At 39.8% G+C, this 20,864-nt stretch overlaps 1 protein-coding gene across 12 annotated transcripts in view; it reads right to left on the reverse strand.

The window, feature by feature from the left end:
• The window catches only part of RAPGEF6 (Rap guanine nucleotide exchange factor 6), a 124,780-nt gene that overhangs the window by 9,311 nt on the left and 94,605 nt on the right, over positions 1–20,864 (reverse strand). For 4 of the 12 annotated variants that reach the window (XM_048319986.1, XM_048319993.1, XM_048319985.1 and 1 more), the window contains 10 exons: positions 19,305–19,545; positions 17,877–18,260; positions 15,465–15,676; positions 14,444–14,567; positions 11,963–11,986; positions 9,071–9,291; positions 6,439–6,630; positions 5,045–5,179; positions 3,557–3,670; positions 1,289–1,514 (listed from right to left, as the gene is read on the reverse strand). In XM_048319986.1, coding sequence (XP_048175943.1) covers positions 1,289–1,514; positions 3,557–3,670; positions 5,045–5,179; positions 6,439–6,630; positions 9,071–9,291; positions 11,963–11,986; positions 14,444–14,567; positions 15,465–15,676; positions 17,877–18,260; positions 19,305–19,545 — 1,873 coding nt within the window. The remainder of the gene's footprint in view (positions 1–1,288; positions 1,515–3,556; positions 3,671–5,044; positions 5,180–6,438; positions 6,631–9,070; positions 9,292–11,962; positions 11,987–14,443; positions 14,568–15,464; positions 15,677–17,876; positions 18,261–19,304; positions 19,546–20,864) is intronic. The other 8 variants (XM_048319995.1, XM_048319990.1, XM_048319994.1 and 5 more) reach the window with 3 other exon arrangements.

A 20,864-nucleotide genomic window follows, 5' to 3' on the forward strand; every position in this document is an offset into this window, starting at 1 on the left:
CAGATTCTGAAAAGTAAAGTCCAAAATTTCTTTTTTAAATAAATGTCGCTGAAAGCTCTAATCACTCTAAATGTATAATTAAGGGGGGGAAAATAAAGTCAGGTTTGTATGAATTTAGAATACAGAAGATAGGATCACTAGACATTATTCAAGTCTCCCAACTATTTCTGGGCGTGTTAACAAACGCATGGGCAGCACAACATTAAAATTCTACACCCTCCCTCAGCAGTTTACTGACACATTGTGAAATCAAGGAATGTTTCTTAGATATGTGCAAGCAATTTTTTTTCCTTCCTTTTCTATTTTGTAAGTTCTAGGATAAAATCCACTTTCTTCCCTTGCAACCCATTGAAACTAAGGAATAAAGGAACAACCACAGAACATGAACTCAGTGTGTGTTATGCCTTCTAGAAAAGGGAATTATTTTCTTTGATGAAGCACATCTTTAAATTCCCATTTCAACCCTAAGAAATAAAATTGAATTACTCATTTCTTTCCATCCCTGGTAGTGTTCAAGACCAAGCTGGATGGGGTTGGAAGCACCCTGAGCCCTGACCAGAGAATGGGGGTTGGATTAAGATGATCTTTAAGGTCCCTTTCAACCCAAAGCATTCTGTGATTCCATGTGCTGGAAAAATTAGAAATGTAAGGAGCATCTCTCATTTAGTTGAATCCATGACATCTGAGGACAGACAATGCTATCCCAAGATATATTAAGACATATTACATCCATACATATGGATCAAGGTGCTACATCTAGAAAGAAAAATCCAAAAACTTCCAGCTCAAAGCATCATTTCAGCACAAGTTTCTCATTGCACCAAAGTAACAAGAGCTCTTGTGTGGAAAGTGTCAGGAAGACAGTGGCAGAAAGCTTCCAGTCTGCCTAAGCAACAAATGATAATTAGAAAAATCTTTAAATATCACATTAGAGCATGTTAAGTGACTGGCATTGCTGACTCGGAGAGAATTGATCATACTGTGTTGTTCTTTTGCTGTCTCTCACCATGGCACTAATTTGCTAAGTATCATCCTGGCTTTTAAACATACTTCCAGTCTCCTGCAAGAAATATCCAGCCAAACCCCACCAATAGGAACAAGCTGTTGTCTCCCTAAGTAATACTGTAAGCGTCTTATGGAAACAGCCTCACACAGAGCAGCCAGTCCCCCAGCTTCCAGAAAAAGCTTAATAACCACAGTGGACTGCACAACTGTGTCCGGGCCAAAGCTTCCTTACCCCTTCTTGACACCAGGACACCAAGCCCAAACAGAATCAGCTGCACCTTACCCGGGGCAGGGCTGGCCGTAATCTGTCAATGCCTGAGGATGCTCCTTTCTCTCTGCCCCGCCTGAATCCACCACAATGAGGGACTGGGACAAACTCCTCTCGTCCTGCAGTGCTGCTGACATGGAGTCCACAGAGCAGTTGCTCACGATGCTGGACCGGGATGAAATCTCACTGTGACTGGAGTCCGAGAAGTTGTCAGATTTAGTGGAAGGTATGAGGGCATAGCCTAAGGACAGCAGAGAAGAGGAGAATGTCTTGATCAACATATAACAGTGAAGTATTGACACACATATTACAGCAAGGATATTTAGAAGAAAAACAACCAAACCCTGTTTGCATACAATCAGTCCACTGAGGATTTTAGGGTAGGTACTAAAGCTTTTAGCATCTATCAGCATCTAGCACTGATTAATTAATGCAAGTCCAGGGACACCAATAAGCCACCTGCAACTCCACTACTCTCCAGAGCAGCAGCTTTAACCTACACAACCAGAATCAGCAGCCTACTGCATCAGTACTGCGTGGGCAGATCAGGTCGTTCCAATTCTGCAAGTGCTCTGACTCCTTCAGCATAAATGCAGCATACTTCCCACTATCCCTCTGCCATACTGCCATGCAAGACTCAAAAAAAGATCCTGGCAGTGGAGAAGGAGATGATGACTAAGGTAAAAGCCAGCTATTAGCACTCAGGAATTAGCCATATGGTCCATTTCAGTTTTATTATCTGCTCCAAAACCAACAGAGAAGAAAGCAAAGGAGGAAGTACAACCTTGGCAGGAGCTGGACCAGACTCCAGCGTTGTTCCCACAGAAGGGGAACAGCTGAAGACCCCACCAGATTCACAGCAAAATGTGTAATGCAATTTTTCCTGCTGGGCTTACCCTCAAGTAACTTCTTTCAGACACAAATAAGGTATACGCCCCTATATATCCAACACCTCACCCAAGCTTTTTTTTCCTAGATTTCTGCACATATGCCTTTTAGTTGGACTGCCACATATTTACATTGATTAGGTAAAGAAGTGAAATGACAAGGCAGTGTAAAAGCCATGCCAGGGATACACACAACCTAATACAGAAAACCGATGCCCTTAAGTGCATGAACAATACAGAGATGATACACTATGGCAGGTGGAGATACTGGCATACAGCCACTGAGCATAAAGCTCATAATTTGAGATTTCACAGCTTAACTTTGATTATTGCTGTAAGATTTTAAGAGCAACTATGAGCAGTAAATAGCAATATTATCAAACTACAGATCTGAATCTTAAAATGTACTTAAGAGCAGCCTTTTTAAGATTAAATTTCAGTTTCCTTTGGCAATAACTAGTATTTCATGTTCTTTACATTTTTAAGAGACTCTTTAAATTTACTGCACTGCAGTAAGAAATGTCCTCACAGTGTTCCTTAATGTGAAGACACCGTTCTTCAAGAACTTCGACTATCTGGAGAACAAAGGGGCTCCTCTTCATTAAAGAAATTAACACTATCTGAAAGCTGAGCCATAAAATAACAACACATGCATATGAACAGAATAAATGTAAGTATTTGCTAGGCTGAAAAGGTCAGAAGAAGATGTGACCAGTGGAATATACACCAGTGCTGGACGTGAGCATTTACACCATATCAGGGACTGCGATAATTAACAAATGTTGCAGAACTTACTGTTTCATTGGCATTTGTGACACACTAAGTAACTGAACTGACACTGTACCTGTTCCTTGATTTTCTAAACTTCACATTATTGTCTTCACTGCACTGTAAGGGTGATTAGCTATAAAGAACTGACACAAATATCTGGAAGGGAAGCACATTAAACACCTTAAACAGGTAAATGGATAATGCTGAAATAACTTAGATAAACTCAGGATATCTGACACAACACAGGCATCAGTCTTTCTTCTAAAAATACATTATATAGTCTTCCTCCTTCTTCTAGGCCTTGTGCATAGGCAGTACGATGCGTACACACTGCTGTTGCTATAGATACTTGCTGTACTCAGAGTATCAATGTCCTTGTCCTTTTGGTTTTCGCTGCTTTCTAAGACTTCAGTGGGCTCTGCTTCCCTTTTTGCAGTAAAAGCTGTTCTTTCCCTGGAGAAGCTTCTTTCCCTAAGTCTTCTAAAGCGGAATCCCTTTATTTTTGTGGGCTCATGCTCAGCTTCTGCCTTTCTACTCTCTTTCTCTCTGGCCACCTTTGCACTTTTCTCAGAACTGTCTCCAGCTTGGCAAATCATCCGAATTTGCTTTTGTAAATAAGCCCCACCTATTCCATAGCTGCGCTGTCCACTGTTCTTGTTGCTGGTTTCACTGGCCAGTGATGAGGAAGAGCCAGAGAGATTCATCTGACTGCAGTTATCCGACCTTTGGATGTTGCCAACTACAATGAAGTAGACACAGACAGATGTTGATAGATGATGAGATAAATAACAACAAAAATAACATCCTAATTTTAGGCCCTTTTTTCTTCAATCCTATTTGTATACCACTTGGGTATAGCTCAAAAAAAAATGAAATCAAAGATCTAGTGGAACGTGTTCATGCCCAAAATTATGTCTTTCAGCTGTCTGTGAAGCACCTAATTTTAGATCAATGAGCTGTTAGCACAACACATACAACAAAGTACAGATCACCTCAATCAAATGAGATCAGTGCTAAAAATATGCTGAAAGCAAATTGAATTAATGAAATAATCCCAGAGAAACAAACACTATTTTCAAAGAACCAGATAAAAGTTAACAAAAATAACATATTTATAAGCGATGCTCAGAAGTCTCAGTGGAGCAAGGTTCAGCAACCCAAGTATTTAAGCTTTTTATACATATGCTGTGTTTAAGTAAAATAAGTGGCATTCTCCTAAAGAAAACATGATCTTGTGAAGGCAGAAGTGGACAGACCAGCCTGATCTCCCACTGAGAAGCGTGAGAAGATGCAGCAGGTCACCGTGCCATGCCACGCCAAGCCAACGCGGTGGCTTTGGGCTGTCAGTGAGTCAAAGCACAGAAGGGAGGGAGAGAGGCCTTACAACATCCAACACCGACCACCCGGGCTGGCTACTGAGTGGTGTTAAGAGATTTCAAATGAATTCCCATCCAAGGTTGACTAATGATGAAGTGATGCAGATCTTTTAAGATGAAGACATCAAAAATAAAGGGATTCTCAGGGCATCATGAGAGACAGGGATGTATACAAAGCCCTGTGCACAAGAATAAAAAATATGAACAGCGACTCGAGGATTTAGATGGATCCACTACTTCTGCAGCAACCTAAACCACCTGTCCTGGAGAATTATGACACCATTCTATCTCCAGCCCTATGTAATCACCTGGTATTCCAGCTACCTTGGGCAAGACCAAAAGTTGTCTCAATAGCTGCAGTTTCTGTCCAACACTGTCATCTTCAAGAAATCCCCAGGTTTGTGAATCCCATTTATTTAAATGGCCACCTAAATCTGAACTGGCATGATGGCAGGTGTCAGCACTTCAGATCTATTGGGAATTCTGCCAAAAACATTTAGGCAGTATTTCAAGAAAACAATTGTTCCCTTTTATTAAATACTAAGTGACATAAAGGTCCAAAATATACAAATACATTGGAAAATCACGTCTCTTCATAGAAAGACGTGATTCTACTCTTGACATGAATATTCTAAACTACTATTTCTCTTACATGTCATTACCAACAAATATTCCTGCCACTGCTCACCCTGGTTTAGGCTCCAGTTCCTAGGACTGATGCTGCCACACACACATACCTTTGCGTGGGGAGCCCTGAGGAGAAGCAGGTGGGCTGGAGTGCAAGGAAGATGCCATGGACGTAGTGTCATCTGTTTGTTTCTTACTACTTACTTCCTCAGACAAGCTTAAAGACTTCTGTGGAGAGCCTGTACCTAAGTAAACAATGGGATCAGTTACTGCATATTATTCTTCTTTTGAGTTACTGATTTCTGTTTAAACTGCTCAGCAAAGAGAGGAGCAGATGCTCAGAGAATTCTGCATGTGGAGGCAGTCTCCATTTAAATTTAGATCAGTTCAGCTGCAGCCACTGCTACTGCTGGCTGCTCATCTGCAGTGTGTTGAAACAACTACATCCCAACAGGAACCACTGCAGGACTGTGTAAAATAAAAAAATTTAAAAAAAAAAAAAATATGTGTGCAGTATAAAGCTTGAAGGAAATCCTTGCCCATGGCATTGTTGCGACTGTGTTAAAAACCATGTGTGTCAGAGCCAACAGGTCAGTTCAAGATCTTCACAAGCAGGAGCTCTCAAATCAACACTCATGGGAACTACCCACAGCTTGGCCAGTTTAGCAAAACCAGTGTTCCACACATGGTTTGGTGTTTCTTACTCACTATTAGACCATCCTGCAGAGGACACAGTGCTGAGGAGTTATTTCAAGTTCTCAATAACTTGTTAGATCAGCATGGACCACCACACAGGAATGAAGAAACACCTCCGAGAAAAGTTTCTGGAACTTACCAAACTGCACAGGCTTTTCAGAGGAGAACTGAAATAAATACTAACTGGAAACAGTATTCTATATGCTGTAATATACTGTTTTCTGAAGCTATTTTAAATTATGTTGATGCCCAATATACTACAAAATAGTTTCATATCAGTTATTGACTGCAGCTAACTTTATTTAATAACCCAAAACTGTAGCTTTCAAATGATACAACAGTTACGTAAATAGGAAAAAAGCTTTTTAATACAGAATATACTGCTTTACAACTAGCAATTTCAGAGACAAAAAAAAAAAAAAGTTCACTAGGAGCAACTAATAATATATGTTGCTCCATTTGACCATAATGTTGTTAAAATGGTATCCCAGAGGCTAAAATATTAAATGTCTGTGATTTGTTTCAATGATTTCACCCAAATATATTAGACTTCATGAAACAAAAGCGTATTTGGAGACAGCACCTCATCTGTACCTTAACTGTTTTAAGGAAAGTTATTAAAGGCTGTGCAAATTACTAGGTAGACAGCATGCTCTTTTAAAACACAGCAATATGCACCAGCTGTTTTAAAATAAATTAATGAAGTACAATGGTATCTCGCATAAACCACCCAGCTACAAAAGAGCTCCTCCCTCTTGTTTACTCCCATCTTTAAACCTCCCCAGCCAGGTGAACTGAAGATACTCACTGAATGTGACATGATCCTTTGTCAGTCCCTTTTTCCTGCTGGGGTACAAATTCACAGTTGGGACCTGAAGAACTTGACTCATTCGGTTTTGTTGATGCTGATGGGCTTTTGTGGTTTGGCCAATTGATCTCATGGGCACTGGAGACATTTCGGAGGATTTCCCTCCTCTTCTCTCACTTAAATTCTTTGTCACTGTTAGGGAAAAACTGCATATAAATATCTAGCACTTTGAATTGCAGGATTATTGCAGCACAACCATCCAGACAAAGGAACCACTGTATAAAGAAGATAAATTGTATTTGAAACCATTTCTAGTCCAAACACTACAATCTCATCACACTGAAGATGATGTGTGGAATAGCTTTAAAAAAAGCCCTAAATTCTTGAAAGTGCCATAGAGGTACTTAATCAAATGATCAAAAAAAACGTTATTTATTTCTACCACAAGCCTGTATTTTAATCCCTTGCATGCAAGGTGCAATTGCATAACAGCATCTTCCTTCAAAATCAGGTGGTTTTGATGCCTTAGGTTTTAACTTCCATATTTTTCAAATCCTGCACTGCTTGGTGTGTGACTCAGAAGTTTCTTGTAGCCTGTTAATTTCTGCTCTCTCATGCTAGGTAGAGATAACAAAGCCTCTCTGGCCCTGCTTTCCAAGGACACCAAGACTGTCCTAGGCCAAAAGTAAAACCAAAGAGCCGCAAAGGGGGGGTAAGCTGAGGGGAAAACTGAAGCTTTAATTGGAGAATTAACCCTGCTATGCAAATGAACCAAACCTATAAAAGGGTGAAGAACTCGTGACCTGTCATCCATCTTGGGGTCCATTTTGAGAATAGCTTCAGGCTCCCCAGGGCGTACCTTTGAAGGCCTTTCAAATAAATACCTCTGTTATTCCCTTACTCCTGTCTAGTCTCTGTTTCCAGGTGGCCTCTTAAGGCATCAGTTTTGCAACTGGCATCAAACATTTCACTAGGTGGCACAAGCGATTTACAGCACAGGGCACTGCTTCAGCTTCTGCTTTAATCACACAGCAATTCAGGCCATCTGATTTCTCCTTATATTCTGTTGGAAAACTCTGGATTGCAGTGTCACTGCTCCTCATTCCTTCCACAAGCAAGGCCAGAGGTTTATTACTGAGGTAAGAAATGGAGGAGCTGAATCCCTGAATGTGGGTAATCCAAGCAAGTGGGGAGGAGCATCCCTGGGACCAGATTTAAAAGCACAAGGGGCTGGCAGCGCCCTCATGCTTCACAACACTCCTCCATTCTTCTCCCAGCTCTGCAACGAGTATAATCTCAACTGGATCTACCACCTGTGCGTTTTGGTGTTTAGGGCTTTTTCACTAGTTTTTAAAAAAGGTACTTTTAATAATATGCCAACCTACTATATATTATTTCTATAGCCACTTAAACTTCATTTTCCTTTCTGATGTTTAAGAAAATAAGGTCTTGATTTGCTTAACTACATGAAATAGAACAGTCAGTGTATATTCCCTATTTTCACTTCCAAATATCTTTGGCTAGCACTGTGCAAATAAGATTTTAATTTATTTATTTAAAACAACTAAAAAACAACCTGATAACATTTATGTTTGCCTCTTCAGCCTGGTACCTGTTACAATTGCACATAAATCACCTCTCAAGAGTTCAAACACAGAGAATTTAACATTTTCAAAAGGGAGTTAAAGATGGCCATTTCCAGATTTCCTGCTTCAGTGCTATTTAAAAGTAAATGCTAAAAGAAAATTTGCATAAGAAGGCAACTTAGGGAATAACAAGGATTTGCATTCTTAATACTGGATAGCAGCAAGGACTTAAAATTTTATCTTCAAGATGCCATCTCCGAGTCATGCTTTGAACTTACCTCATCAGAGACAAAACAGTATTTGAAGACAAAAAAAGCCTTAAAGGGCTATATTTGGACAAAAGACAAGCAGGAATCATTATTTTGCTTAGCTTGGTTGTCACTCACCTTTTTTGAAACAAATCTGCCCTTCAAAAAAGTGAAAACTGCTAGAGTACCTAAATAAAATGCAGTTATAATTTCTCATTTCTAAATAAGAATTTACTGAACTGTGTAAGACAGCAGGTCAGACAACAGTTTGTTTGACAAAGAGCTCAAATTATGAGAGCTGTCCTGCTGTAGTCCTCAATTTTTGACTGTCAAGCCACGTCAAACTCATCAGTCAATATTGACCTAACTTCTCCTTCTCAACAATCTTCATTTATTCTAAGGTGTAATCCATTGCAGTTTCTATATTGATTTTGTCTCTTTTCATTTCTTGCTGTTCATAGGGTAAACACCACTTTTATCCTTCCTAATTCTGTGCAAGGACAGTGGAGCACCAACAGAGCTGATGCACTATTGAATTTCCTGCCAGACTGATGGAAAGACACACAGCTTTAGGAAATAAAGGTCAAAATAAAAAACATCACAGACGTTTTCTGAGCTCAACCAAAACCTGAACACACATGCTGTCTTGCTGAAGCTCTCAGTACATGAACTGACAAAACAGCACTTACTACAGTATTTTCTCCACAGAGGAAAAGTTTAAAAGTATTTCTAGAGAAGGAACAACATTTTTTACAAATGCCATGGATCATGCTGCTGTTCTAGCTCACTTGTACTTACAAGTGCTGTATGCAGGCTCACACTGAAGTGACAATATCTGGATCTTTTCTTCGTCTGTCTCTACACTGAGGTTGGACAGGTACTGCTTCACCTTCCTTGCCATCTGGGCATCCTCATAGAGCTTCTTGGCATTCAGGAGTGAGCTGCGGCGGGCACGTTTCTTGTGAGCACCTCCTTGTACATCCAGCATGTTCGAGTTCATGCTGCCCTGGCTCAGAGACCTACAAGAGAAAAGATCAAAGCAGTAAAGGTTCAGTTCTCAACAGCAACGAAGAGCTACAGTAGCACAGGCCAAAGCAGATTAATACCAATAATCTTCAGTTAGGGCTAGTGCATGCTGATGCAAATGAGTTAAAGAAGATGAACAGCATTAAAACAACACTTGTCTTAACATATTTGGGTAAATTGAGAGCAGCGATTTGAGTCTAGAACAGGACTGCACATAGAAATGTGGAGCTGGGAAGAACAAGGAGCAGTCCTGCGTATGGAACCCATTTAGCTCCGCTAACAAAGCACAGGCTTGTGCTGCAAGACCCACAGCTGACAAGAGGAAATGGCCTCAAGTTGTGCCAAGAGAGGCTTAAATCGGACATTAGGAAAAACTTCTTCATAGAAAGGGTTGTCAAGCCCTGGAATAGGCTGCCCAGGGTAGTGGTGGGGTCACCCATCACTGGAAGTGTTCAAAAACACACATTTATAAGGCACTTGAGGACATGGTTTAGTGGTGAGCATGATGATGATGTTGGGTTGATGGTTGGACTTCGTGATCTCAGAGATCTTTTCCAACCTTTACAGCTCTATGAATTCAACTGTAGATTCTAAAAGTGGACAAACTTGGTAACTTGTTGGTTTAAGAAACTGGGTACCCACTGTGTGCATCAGCCTTACACAGAAACTTCCTGCACTTAGCTGAGCACAGAAGTGAGTGACCACTGCAATTCTCGTAGAAAATTGAGCTTCTCGTAATGGTTAAACAAGTGGCAAATTATGTTAAACGTACAAAGTGCATTTGATTACGCACTTAACTTCTTTCTTCAATTAACTAAGAACATCCACAGAAGAGCAGCTCATTAAAAAACATATCCCAAGAAAGGTGAGGAAGGCAGTGATGATACACATATACCCAGACTTGTACAGACTTGCATCTGTGAAAGAGGATGCTCCTCAATACTCCTAATTTTGAGCTCTCAACTCTATCAGTAACTGAAGCAAAAATAAACAATCCTGTAACTGTTAAAGAACATGCGTTACTCTCCCTGACAGTCACTCCTATTTGCAGTGAAAGAGTGACTGAATAACTGATCTGGATATAGTTCAAACAGAATCACTTCTGTTTCAATTGCCAAAGTTCAGTTCTGATGCATTTTGAAATAAATGGAGATCACAGTGTAAGTCACATGCAAATTCTAATGGAAACTTTCAAAGAAGTTGTTCAAAGCTGGGTTTGTGTGGGGATTTTTAAACATTCAGATGAATATTTTTAAAGCTACATGAAGACATTTATCAAGATCTTGTGTGTTTACCGAATCACAAGTGGCAGAATAAACAATATCAAGCACAGAAGAGCTATAATGGCCAAAGGAGTCAGAATGAAACATGTTGTTAGAGAAAATCCAAGGAATCAAGTACACTTAGCTTAAAAAAAAAAAGTTGGAAAACTGCTGACTACAATATTTTCAAGTATGTTAAAAAAATCATTCTGAGAGAAAATATAACCTTAAAAACTGTCAGCAATTTATAGCTTAATTAAATAAAAAAGAAATGCTATTGGAGGCAAGGAGCAGCAAAAGGCATGATGGAGTGTTCACAGCTATTCAAACCAGGGACACTCCCGTCTCTTGATGGGTAAGGGCAAAGCTGTTGTACAATGATCAGGAAATTATGTTTATTTTTAATGATAGAAATTTTTTACTGTTTATGTACACACAGTTTTTTTTCTTTCAAGTCTGAACTGGACTTTTTAAAGCAATTTAATTGTATTTCCTTTAACAATTATTTTTCCTTATTCCCTTGTGTTCACAGTAATCCCAAGGGTTAGAAATTACAGTGGCTCCACGGGTCCTGGCTATTTCTCCCCATGAACTGCCTTGTGAGCAGTTGATTACTGAGCACCAAATGCTGCCAGCCAAGGGCATCCACACCAGTATCAGGGACCAGTATCAAAACCTGCTCTGGCCAGTATGAGCAGCCCAAGTCCTGGCACTGTCCCCACCACCGCTATGCAAAGGCACACAGGTAACACTTTATGGGCAAAAATACACATAACAACACAGAATACGGTTACAATGTCAGTCTTAAAATCACTGCCCTGGGCCAGGCAGGAATTTCCCTGGCCAACATCAGAACTCATCTTTAGTTATTCCATGATCCAGTCCTTGCCCAATCAACACTCCCAGTGGTATCGATGAGGATTTTGGTGTAGGAAATGTGAGATACATTTTAAACATATACTAAAACTAAATACTTTGAAGATTGCCTGAACACAAACTTCAGGGAGGAAATTACTACATCATTACCACAATTCAAAGTGTCCTTATAGTTGAAAAGGCAGAATGGCTTCAACTTTTCTGTAACACGTTAAAAAGCAAGTTACTTATTTTATTTACTTCCCAAAATAGTTTGCCTTCCAATGTAACTGCACAGCAGAGTTTTTTTTAATGCACAAAGCCAAAACTCAAACAACTTATCTACTACATAAAAGCAACTCAGAATTCCTATAGCTGCAGTAAAATGTTGGCTGTAACCCCTTACCTCTGTTTTCAAAAAAACATGTATTGTAGGGTTAATAAAATGCATGCTGTATTTCAGATGCATGCACTAACAAGGAGGATGCAGTATGTTAAGAGTTGCGTAATCTTTATTTATCTTAGTTGCATTCAGCTCTACACTTACCCCAAACTTCTCCACCTCTTCTTCCTGTAAGCAAGAGCCATATACATTGAAGCATGTATTTGAACAGAAAAGCACAGGAAAAAAATAAAACAGTTGAGAGTCAGGAAGAAAGATGTAGACAGGAAAGAACAGAAAAGAAAAAAATCTCTACACAGCCAAATTCTTCTCAAACAATAACACAATGTTTTCATGGAATGCAAGGGCGAGACTTGACAAACACTTTAATATCTATCAGTTTTTTGTTTAACTTACGAATTGAAAAAAATCAAACTTGCATTTATTTCTTTTATTTTCTGTAAGTCAAATTCAAATTTGATGGAGTGAGTAAAAACTGTGCAACTCATTTATATTGCAGAAAATGGGATTAAAATAATTTATTCTTTGCATTAGGCCTGCTGAAAGTGTATGAGAAATCATCACTATCAGTATTCAAGTTTATGATATTGTTTTCTCTTGACTGTTGGCTGGAAAACAAGCCAGACGCCAAATACACCTTGAAAGCCTAGACACTCTCTATAATTGGTAATGAACTTGTGAGCAAGTCCCACATTACCACTAATACACATCCTTTCTTGTTATTTTTTCATCTTCAAAAGCATTTATTTGGTGCTTCATAACACAAACAGATAGATCAAACACCAGAGGCAATGAAAATGAATATAAATTACATGAAAACATGGAATTATTTTCTTTTAATCTTTGGCACTATCTCTAATATTAGATGCCTAAACAGTTTATGGTAATGTACGTAATTTAAATTACGGCCATTAAAATGTGTCCTGTAATTCTGAAAAACATACTAAAGGTAACTACTATTAAATTTATTTCATTATTAGACTTCGTGAGGTCTTAGGAAGTGCATGGACCATCAGCGAAATTTATTTATAGACTAATTTCAGCTGTGAATGCCAAAGTTTCTGAAAAGCAATCACAACTTCTTAGTAATTGACTATATAATTTTATGCTAAAAATGCAATCTTGCTAATTCCAATCCAACTGTATAAAGGTGTATCTCCACTGGGAAACAAATCCATCTTTAAATAACATTAACAAGGATCTGTTATTTCTGGCTCAGACCTCAACTGGGCCATTTTTAGAGTCACAGAATCACAGAATGGTTTGCGTTGGGAGGGACCTTAAAGCTCATCCCCTTCCACCCCCTGCCATGGGCAAGGACACTTTCCACTAGACCAGGCTGCTCAGAGCCCAATCCAGGCTGGCTTTAAACGTGTATATATAAAAAAAAAAAATTAAGCTTCCTGATAGCCGGCCTTCCAAACAAAAACCAGACAGGATTGATGAGCCTCTGTGAATCCTGACCACTGGAATACCACAGGGAACCAAATATCTGCTCTTACAAATCTCCCCATCCTTGCATGCCCTCTTTCCTTCCACTGCACAGATGTAATTGAATTCACACATCTGAGAGTCACGACTGCATAGGTGACTGGAATTTCAGGTGGATGAAGCACACTTCACCCAGAAACTGTCCACTGTGTTTCCTACTTGCACTACTCCCTCCAGGGTGTTCAGAGAGCTCTCCCCTGCTGGGGAGAGCTGGGGTGCATATGGGTATGGGCAGCTCCAGAGAGTATTTTGTCATTTTCTGAAGTTGAAGCCATGTAGGCATTCAGCACCAGACATGACCTTGTCCCCAGCTCCCCACCCAAACTGCACCCCAAGGGGTCTTGTCTGGCCCATTAGTTCGAGGTAGACAGTCCAAGGAGCAGGGCCACCACCCATCCCATAAGCACCTACAGGATCAGGACCCTGTATGGACACAACAGAGCCAGTGATGCTTTTAGTTCAGCCAGAGGGAAGAAAACAGATGCAGGAAGTAATTCATTTCCACTAAATAAAATTTGGAGTTAATCAGCATCAGATTAGAAGTTATGTTGCTTTTATTCTGCAAGTTTGGTAACACCAAGCCTGGTGATATTCAGCATCAAGATAAAAAGAAAAACTAAGAAAAATAAGCCGAGAAAACACCCTCCACCTGCTGAATCCTGAACATATCAAACATTACATAGGTGGAACAATCTATGCTTGGAACAAATAAAAAATATTTAGTTTGAATTTAATATGTAATCAGTAGGGTTTGTTTTGAAGCAACATTTCAGATCTATACATCAGTGATTTAGGTGCTTTTTACCTCTCATACCTAGATAATATTATTCCCCCTAATATTATACCTCTCTCAGAACTCTACTGACACTAATATTTTATTTGGCAGAAATAGGTATGATTAAAATTAGAATTTATTCTTCTGTGGTTTTTAAAGATAATAGATTGGTTTATTAGTCATTTAAAGCAGGTCTGGGAAGCATCAACTGTTTTGCCATAATTTGATAAAGGTTGTGGTTTGATGGTAGATGTCAGTGATGAGGTACACAATGAAATATTAATGCGCTGATGCACACAGAGACCCAGATCCCCCCACACCAAGGCCCCTTCAGTGCTACTCCCCTTCCCATTGCACACCTTTGTCTGAACATCACAGCTGGATCCATGTTTGCCGATGTCATTCGGACAACTTGGCGAATTTCTTTGGCAATCATCCTGAGTTTCTCAAAATTTACCAGGCCATCCACTTTAGAGTCATTGCCTGCATAATTAAAACACACACATTTTAAAAAAAAAAAAAAAAAAAAAGAGTAAGAAATATTTCTGAACAGCCACTGTGCTTCTAGTTCTTCCCCTGTTACCTTCTCCCCTCCCTGTCCCCCAGTCAACACAGTTTTTTTAATCAAAATACCAAGAAAACAGGATGCTCTGGCAAAACACTAATGGAATCAGGCCCACTTGGACTACCCTGTATTGGTTTTTTTAATCTATTTCTAAAATAACAAGTATTACTAGGAGGAAAAAGGAATAAATGAATTATGCCCAAATTCACTTGCATAATGTTAAAATAATATAAATACAGAATTGGCATTGACAACATTCACATTAGGAAAGAAGTTCAAATAGTTCTGAACCATCACAACCAAGAATTGAGCATATTTGAAAATGGTTCACCTCAACCAGTTGTGAACAGGACTTTGTATAAAGGGAACAAAATGGAAACATTTAAACAAAACACTTGAAAATGTTGAAAGCAAGAGTCGGTGGTGTATCATCAGAGCTGTGTGCAAGCCACAACGTGGAATGAAAACGTGGAAATATTACAGACACAAGTTTTTGGTAAGAGAAAATATTTGAAGTAGTGTAACTACCAGACAGCACACTCACCTATGCTTCCACCTTAAAACTCACGACAGCTGAGGAGGATTATAGCATTGCTTTTAAAATACTAAAAATATGCATTTTATTTTTAATTTTTGTCTAGGACCAGTCTCTTCCATTAGGCTTTCCCAGTTCTATTTTATTTTACTCCTACAAAGGATCCCTCAAAAGCATCCTACTAGTGGCAGCTTCGTTACACACGTTGACACACTGAGCACTGAAGAAAGGGCTGAAGTACATTCAGTGCTTCATTTATTTTCTCTCTGTTTGACATTACCTTCATGCAGAAACGTGATATCTTTCTTGACAACAGGGAAAAGTGGGATAATTGGAGGCTGCATGCTCTGGCTGCTGAGGATGTTGCGATATTTTGCCATGTTTCGAGATGGATCAAAAAGATCTTGAAGGTCTCGGAGGTGCTTTTCATACTTGCTGGGTAACTTTTCCCAAGTGCCTCTGAGACGAGCTACCGGTGCAAGATTTAACCCACTGCAAGGCAGAAATGTTTCATTATTAGCTGTGAGCAGAATCGTTACCTTTCAGAAGGAAGTGAAGGGTTGGGGGGTTGTTTTAATTATTAAAAATAGCTTTTCTAATGTTAACTGTGAAGCTGGGTGAATAGCAGGCTACAAGTTCATCACAATAAACCTCTGCTGCTTAAATAGGACTGTAAAAATGATTGCTCAAGGTACAAATTTCAAATTACTGCCAAAATAATCTCTCTAATGCAGGACTGATGTCTATTTAAGAACCACTTCTCTCCTTCAGTAATGTATGCCACACTAAGAACAAAAATGGTAAAAAACGCATGGTGGTGAATCAACGATTGCACGGAAAATTAGAACAGTGCAGAACTCATCCTAAGCAGAAGTGGGAAGACTTTAGAAAGAAATTCTTCTTTCTGAGGGTGGTGAGGTCCCAGCACAGGCTGCCCAGAGAGGCCTGTCGATGCTCCATCCCTGAAGTGTTCAAGGCCAGGCTGGATGGAGCTTGGAGCAACCTGGTCTAGTGGAAGGTGTCCCTGCCCATAGCAGGGGGTTGGAATGAGATTAACTTTAAGGTCCCTTCCAACCCAAACTATTCTGTGATTCTCTGACTTCAGAGCTTCAGACAAGAGCATTTGTAAATGAGTGACAGACTGAGAAACAGAAGCAGCAGATATGCTAAAGCTTGTCACTGTGCCCTCATTCCCACTAAGTAAAAATATATTCAGAACTATTTGGATACAAAAAAACCCCATTAAATAAAAACATTAAACTAAATCCATCCTCCCTATCATAATTTGTCACCAGTTATGCTTAAGAAATTCTGCGATAATTGCGAAGTCGTCACCTCTGGAGAGCTGGAAAGGGGTGTGCTCCAGGATTCCTTAGCAAATCCAGAATCACACTATCACTGAATTTGCTGTTCTCAGATTTTTTTTTTTTCCAAAAACTTATTTTGTATTTGGTTTATTTTTTAGACAAATTTCTCTCCAGGCTATGCCAAAACAAAGTTTTCTCTGACATGAAAAAACAAACATATGCCAGCCCGCGGCTCCTCTTTTCCATGCTACATTAGGATGGTTATCATCCTATTTCATGAGACATATAGCACCAAACTGCTGTGCAGCACAAGGCAGGAAAGAGAGCCCCTGTGCCATATGCTAACAAAAACATATTCTTCTGGAAATAAAGGTAGAACAAAAACTAACTTATTTGCCGGTTTTTTGGGGGTTTTTTTTTGACTTAAGACCACTTCAGTCATGGCCTGATTGGACTTAACTGAGGAGCAGAAAGAGTAATTTCCTTACCTACAATAAACCATGAGAAATTAGGGAGCAGTATATAAAACTTAGAATCAGTATCCGTGTGTGTATTCCCATGTAATGAGCAGCCACAGTCTCAATGACTGTCCAGTACCCTTTGCAGAAATTAATGAATTCTTTAATGACCAACCACAAGCCAATACCTTTTGATAAACTGGTTAGACATGGAAAAAAATATTTTAAAATGATGTTTTTAATAATAGTGCTGGGATAGAGCACAAATCCAGATCTTTTTCTAATGAATCACAGTGCCTTTTTTCCTACAGTAAAGGCTGGGTGTAAGATAATTGCAAACACAGGAAATGCTGAACTCATGTTGTTAAAGCAGCAGCATTCAGCATAAATCAGAAGAGAAAGCTTAAATGTGCAAGTGAAGAGTGAAAAAATAAAATAGAGAAGCAAGCAGATGACAGTAAAGAATGAGAAGGAAAATGAAGCCAAAACAAGACTGATTTGAGGAAGTCCTTACAATGGAAGGAAAAGTAATCTCATCATCACATATACAACTCGGTGCACCCTGGAAAAGTCATGATGACTGACAAAAAGAAGGGAAATTGGGTGCCAAAGTCACAGCAAATGACACAATGCTTAGGCAGGTTTCTGAAGTTCATCAACCTAAGTGCTTTGACCCCATCTTCTTTTTTCCTGCGAGGTACCAGTGAAAAAGAGACTGTCACACCCAGCACCGCAACAGGACTGAAGTGCTGAGGTGACAGTGAGGAGACTACAGTGACAATCCACCTCTGATAGTTTGGCTTTGGAAAACCAGCCAGCCCCAGCCACAGTGAGCTCAGGATATTCCCGTTTCTTTCCTTTCCATTTAGATTACCAGAATTGCCTATGACAGCACCAATCAGATCTGAGAAATGGGAAGTATTTTACCTTATCACTGCAAACATGGAATTGAAGTTCTTGCATTCTCGACAGTGGAGAGCAATTTTAATGAAATGCTTAATAATCTTCATTCTTTTGAGTTGATTGGGCTCTGCTAAAATTTCCATGGCAACCCAGAAGGTCTCTTGATTTATGACATCCTCAAACTGCTTCAGGTGAGCATTCCCTGTTTTGGAGTCCAGCTTGTAAAGGTCATCAATGTATTCCGTGGGCTCGATGTTGCGGAATAATTCGAAGTCCCGCATGGAAAGCTGAGTGGCCACCTCAATGGTGCTCAGCTGGAGGAGCGAAATTTGGCTTTCTCGGAGTAGCTCTTGAGCATCCTCATCTGAGCATAAGGTCTCTGTTTCCATATTGTTTTTCAGATAATATCTGAAGAATAAGTGAGTAACAACAGCACATTAGAGATGCTCTTCAGAGGATTTGTGAACACAAAGACATTGAACTATACCAATCACTGTGAGCATTACAGAGACAAGAAGGGACAACATAACCTTGGACTTCAGTTAATGTAAAATAACACCATTACTTAAGTAAACAAACATTTCAAAAGCTTTGTTAATATTTTTGTACTGTACTCTGTAATAGGCTGTAGTGTTAGCCTTCAGAAAAAGGTCCATTACTTTTCCATTTGTGAATTCAGCAGTGAAAATAGCATTTTAAATACACACTAGTCCTGAGAAATCTCCTGTTAATGTATTTCTACATTTCTTACACAAATTTAGTGTGTTTTTTCCCACAAATTTAGTGTGGCATAGTAATATTTCCATGAGGCACAGAGTACTCAGGAAATGAAAATGTATCTGGAAAATTCATTCCACAGTCCCAGGTAGATCACTTTTAGATATACAAAAGTTCATTACTCATAAATTTGCTCTGTTGCCTAGTAAAGAGAACTACAGACTATTTTACTTCAATAAACTTTCTTCTGGCATGGATCAGGTCATCAGATAAAACCAAAGCACTTAATATTTCAAAAACATTCAGAACAGTTTACTTAAAAATGGAAGAATTTATCCCAGGTTAGTATCAGTTCATTGCAGCATGACACTGAGAAAGAAAATAATTGTATACTTTAATCCTCAAGTACATGTGGGAAGTGTCAAAACAAATATAACCTTTTTCTCTAAGTGTAAACCACTATATACATTATCCTGATCTGCTAAATTTAGCTGTCATCAAGCAAGCTTGCCATAGATTTAGGGAGGGATTTTGGGGTGCAGAAGTGGAGGGTGACACAGAGGGAAGTGTAAGTTACTGGCATTTACTTGCTCGTGCTTCCAGTAGACACCCATCTATTTTAATTAAAACATCCCTCCCTGATGTTGGACTTTATTATCTTGGAGGTCTTTTCCAACCTACAATGCTTCAATCCTGAAAGGCAAATAAAACCCAACCAAAAAAAGGTACATTTACCGTCCATTGAGCTGAATCCTGTCAGCCAGCTTGGAGAACTGATCCGGGAGCCTCCGCTGTTTGATGACCCCCTCGGGGCTGACGGACACCTCACACAGGGAATAGGTGTCCGGGGCTCCTGTCAGGTTGAATTCATGGACAGCGTGACTCACCACCTCCTTTGCTGTAGTATCTTTGCTGATGATGATGTAACAGCTCTGCTGATCTGCTTTGAAAACTCGTATCACTTGATCTGGAATATCTACAAAAAGAGCATAACACCTTTAATGTTATTTTTCCTTTGAAAAGACACGAGGTCACTTGGAGAGATTTTTCACAAGAGGACGTAATAGAACAGTGGGGAAGTGGCTTAAGCTGAAGGAGGGCAGGTTTAGATTGGATATTAGGGACAAATTATTCCCCGTGAAGGGGCTGAGGCCCTGGCATAGGTTGCCCAGAGAGGTTGTGGACCCTCCATCCCTGGAGGTGTTCAACACCAGGCTGGATGGGGCTTGAAGCACCTGGTCTAGTGGAAGGTAGGAAGGTAGGGTGGAACTAGATGATCTTTAAGGTCCATTGCAAGCCAAATCATTCTGAGATTCTATGATTTACTGTCTCATTTGATCATCAGGAAACAAAAACAACCAGCTGCTGGGGGGGAAAAAAAACATGCTGGACTTGGAAAATATTTAAATATTCTAGGTTTTTCTTCATCTTTGTGTGGAAAAAAGAAGACTCTACTCCTCTCTGCTTTTCTACAACTCAATTACTCTACCATCCCATGACCACAATCAAAGTACAAGACATCCAGGTATGTAACTAGACTGTGCACTGCTCCTTCCCAGTGTGTCTTAAAAACTTTGGCAGCACCATTCCTTCTTTGGCTCTCTTGTGTCTGTGAGAGACAGATCCACACACTTGCCAGGGCACACTTCCCAGGGATGGGAAGCCACTGAGTACGGATGGATGGGCTTGGGGTGGGAGGACATGAAGAGGAAAGGAGATTTAGTTGCTCCCAGAACTAGCCACGAGCTTTTACGCTCACTCTCTCTCCCTCGAAGGAACTAAGCTGCTGCCAGCAGCTAATTCTTTGGCTGGTGTACTTATTTATAGCACATTTTATGTATTATAAATGCATTAGAGAACAGCTTCATCTGAGGCAGCCTACAGCAGGCAATAAATATCTACAGAAACACATATTTAATCCACAGTGTGATGATTGCAAATAATTTGCTCTATTAGCTATTACAGAAAATTTGATTTTCAAAATAAAAATTATTTTTAAAAAATGTCAAGAGTCAAAATGCGCACTAATATCAAGCACAGGGAATCTCAGTTTTCCCCTTCCCTGGAGTCTGAAGACTAAAACTTCACAACTTTTCTGAAGACCTGAGAAGGTGGGAGGCTGTTGCTGAGCCCTCCACCAAGGCTTCAGAGTCTGAACCTCTCCAAAACCACACTGGAGGCAGATGTGCCATAATTCCTGCACCAGAGTCAGAGATCCCCAGTAAAGGAAGGGAAGGGCTGTCATTGAAGCAACAGCCTCCAAAACAGCCCTTCCCTTCTCTCACTGCTATTTGT

Source organism: Corvus hawaiiensis, chromosome 15 (assembly GCF_020740725.1).
Source record: "Corvus hawaiiensis isolate bCorHaw1 chromosome 15, bCorHaw1.pri.cur, whole genome shotgun sequence".
Taxonomy (NCBI): Eukaryota; Metazoa; Chordata; class Aves; order Passeriformes; family Corvidae; genus Corvus; species Corvus hawaiiensis.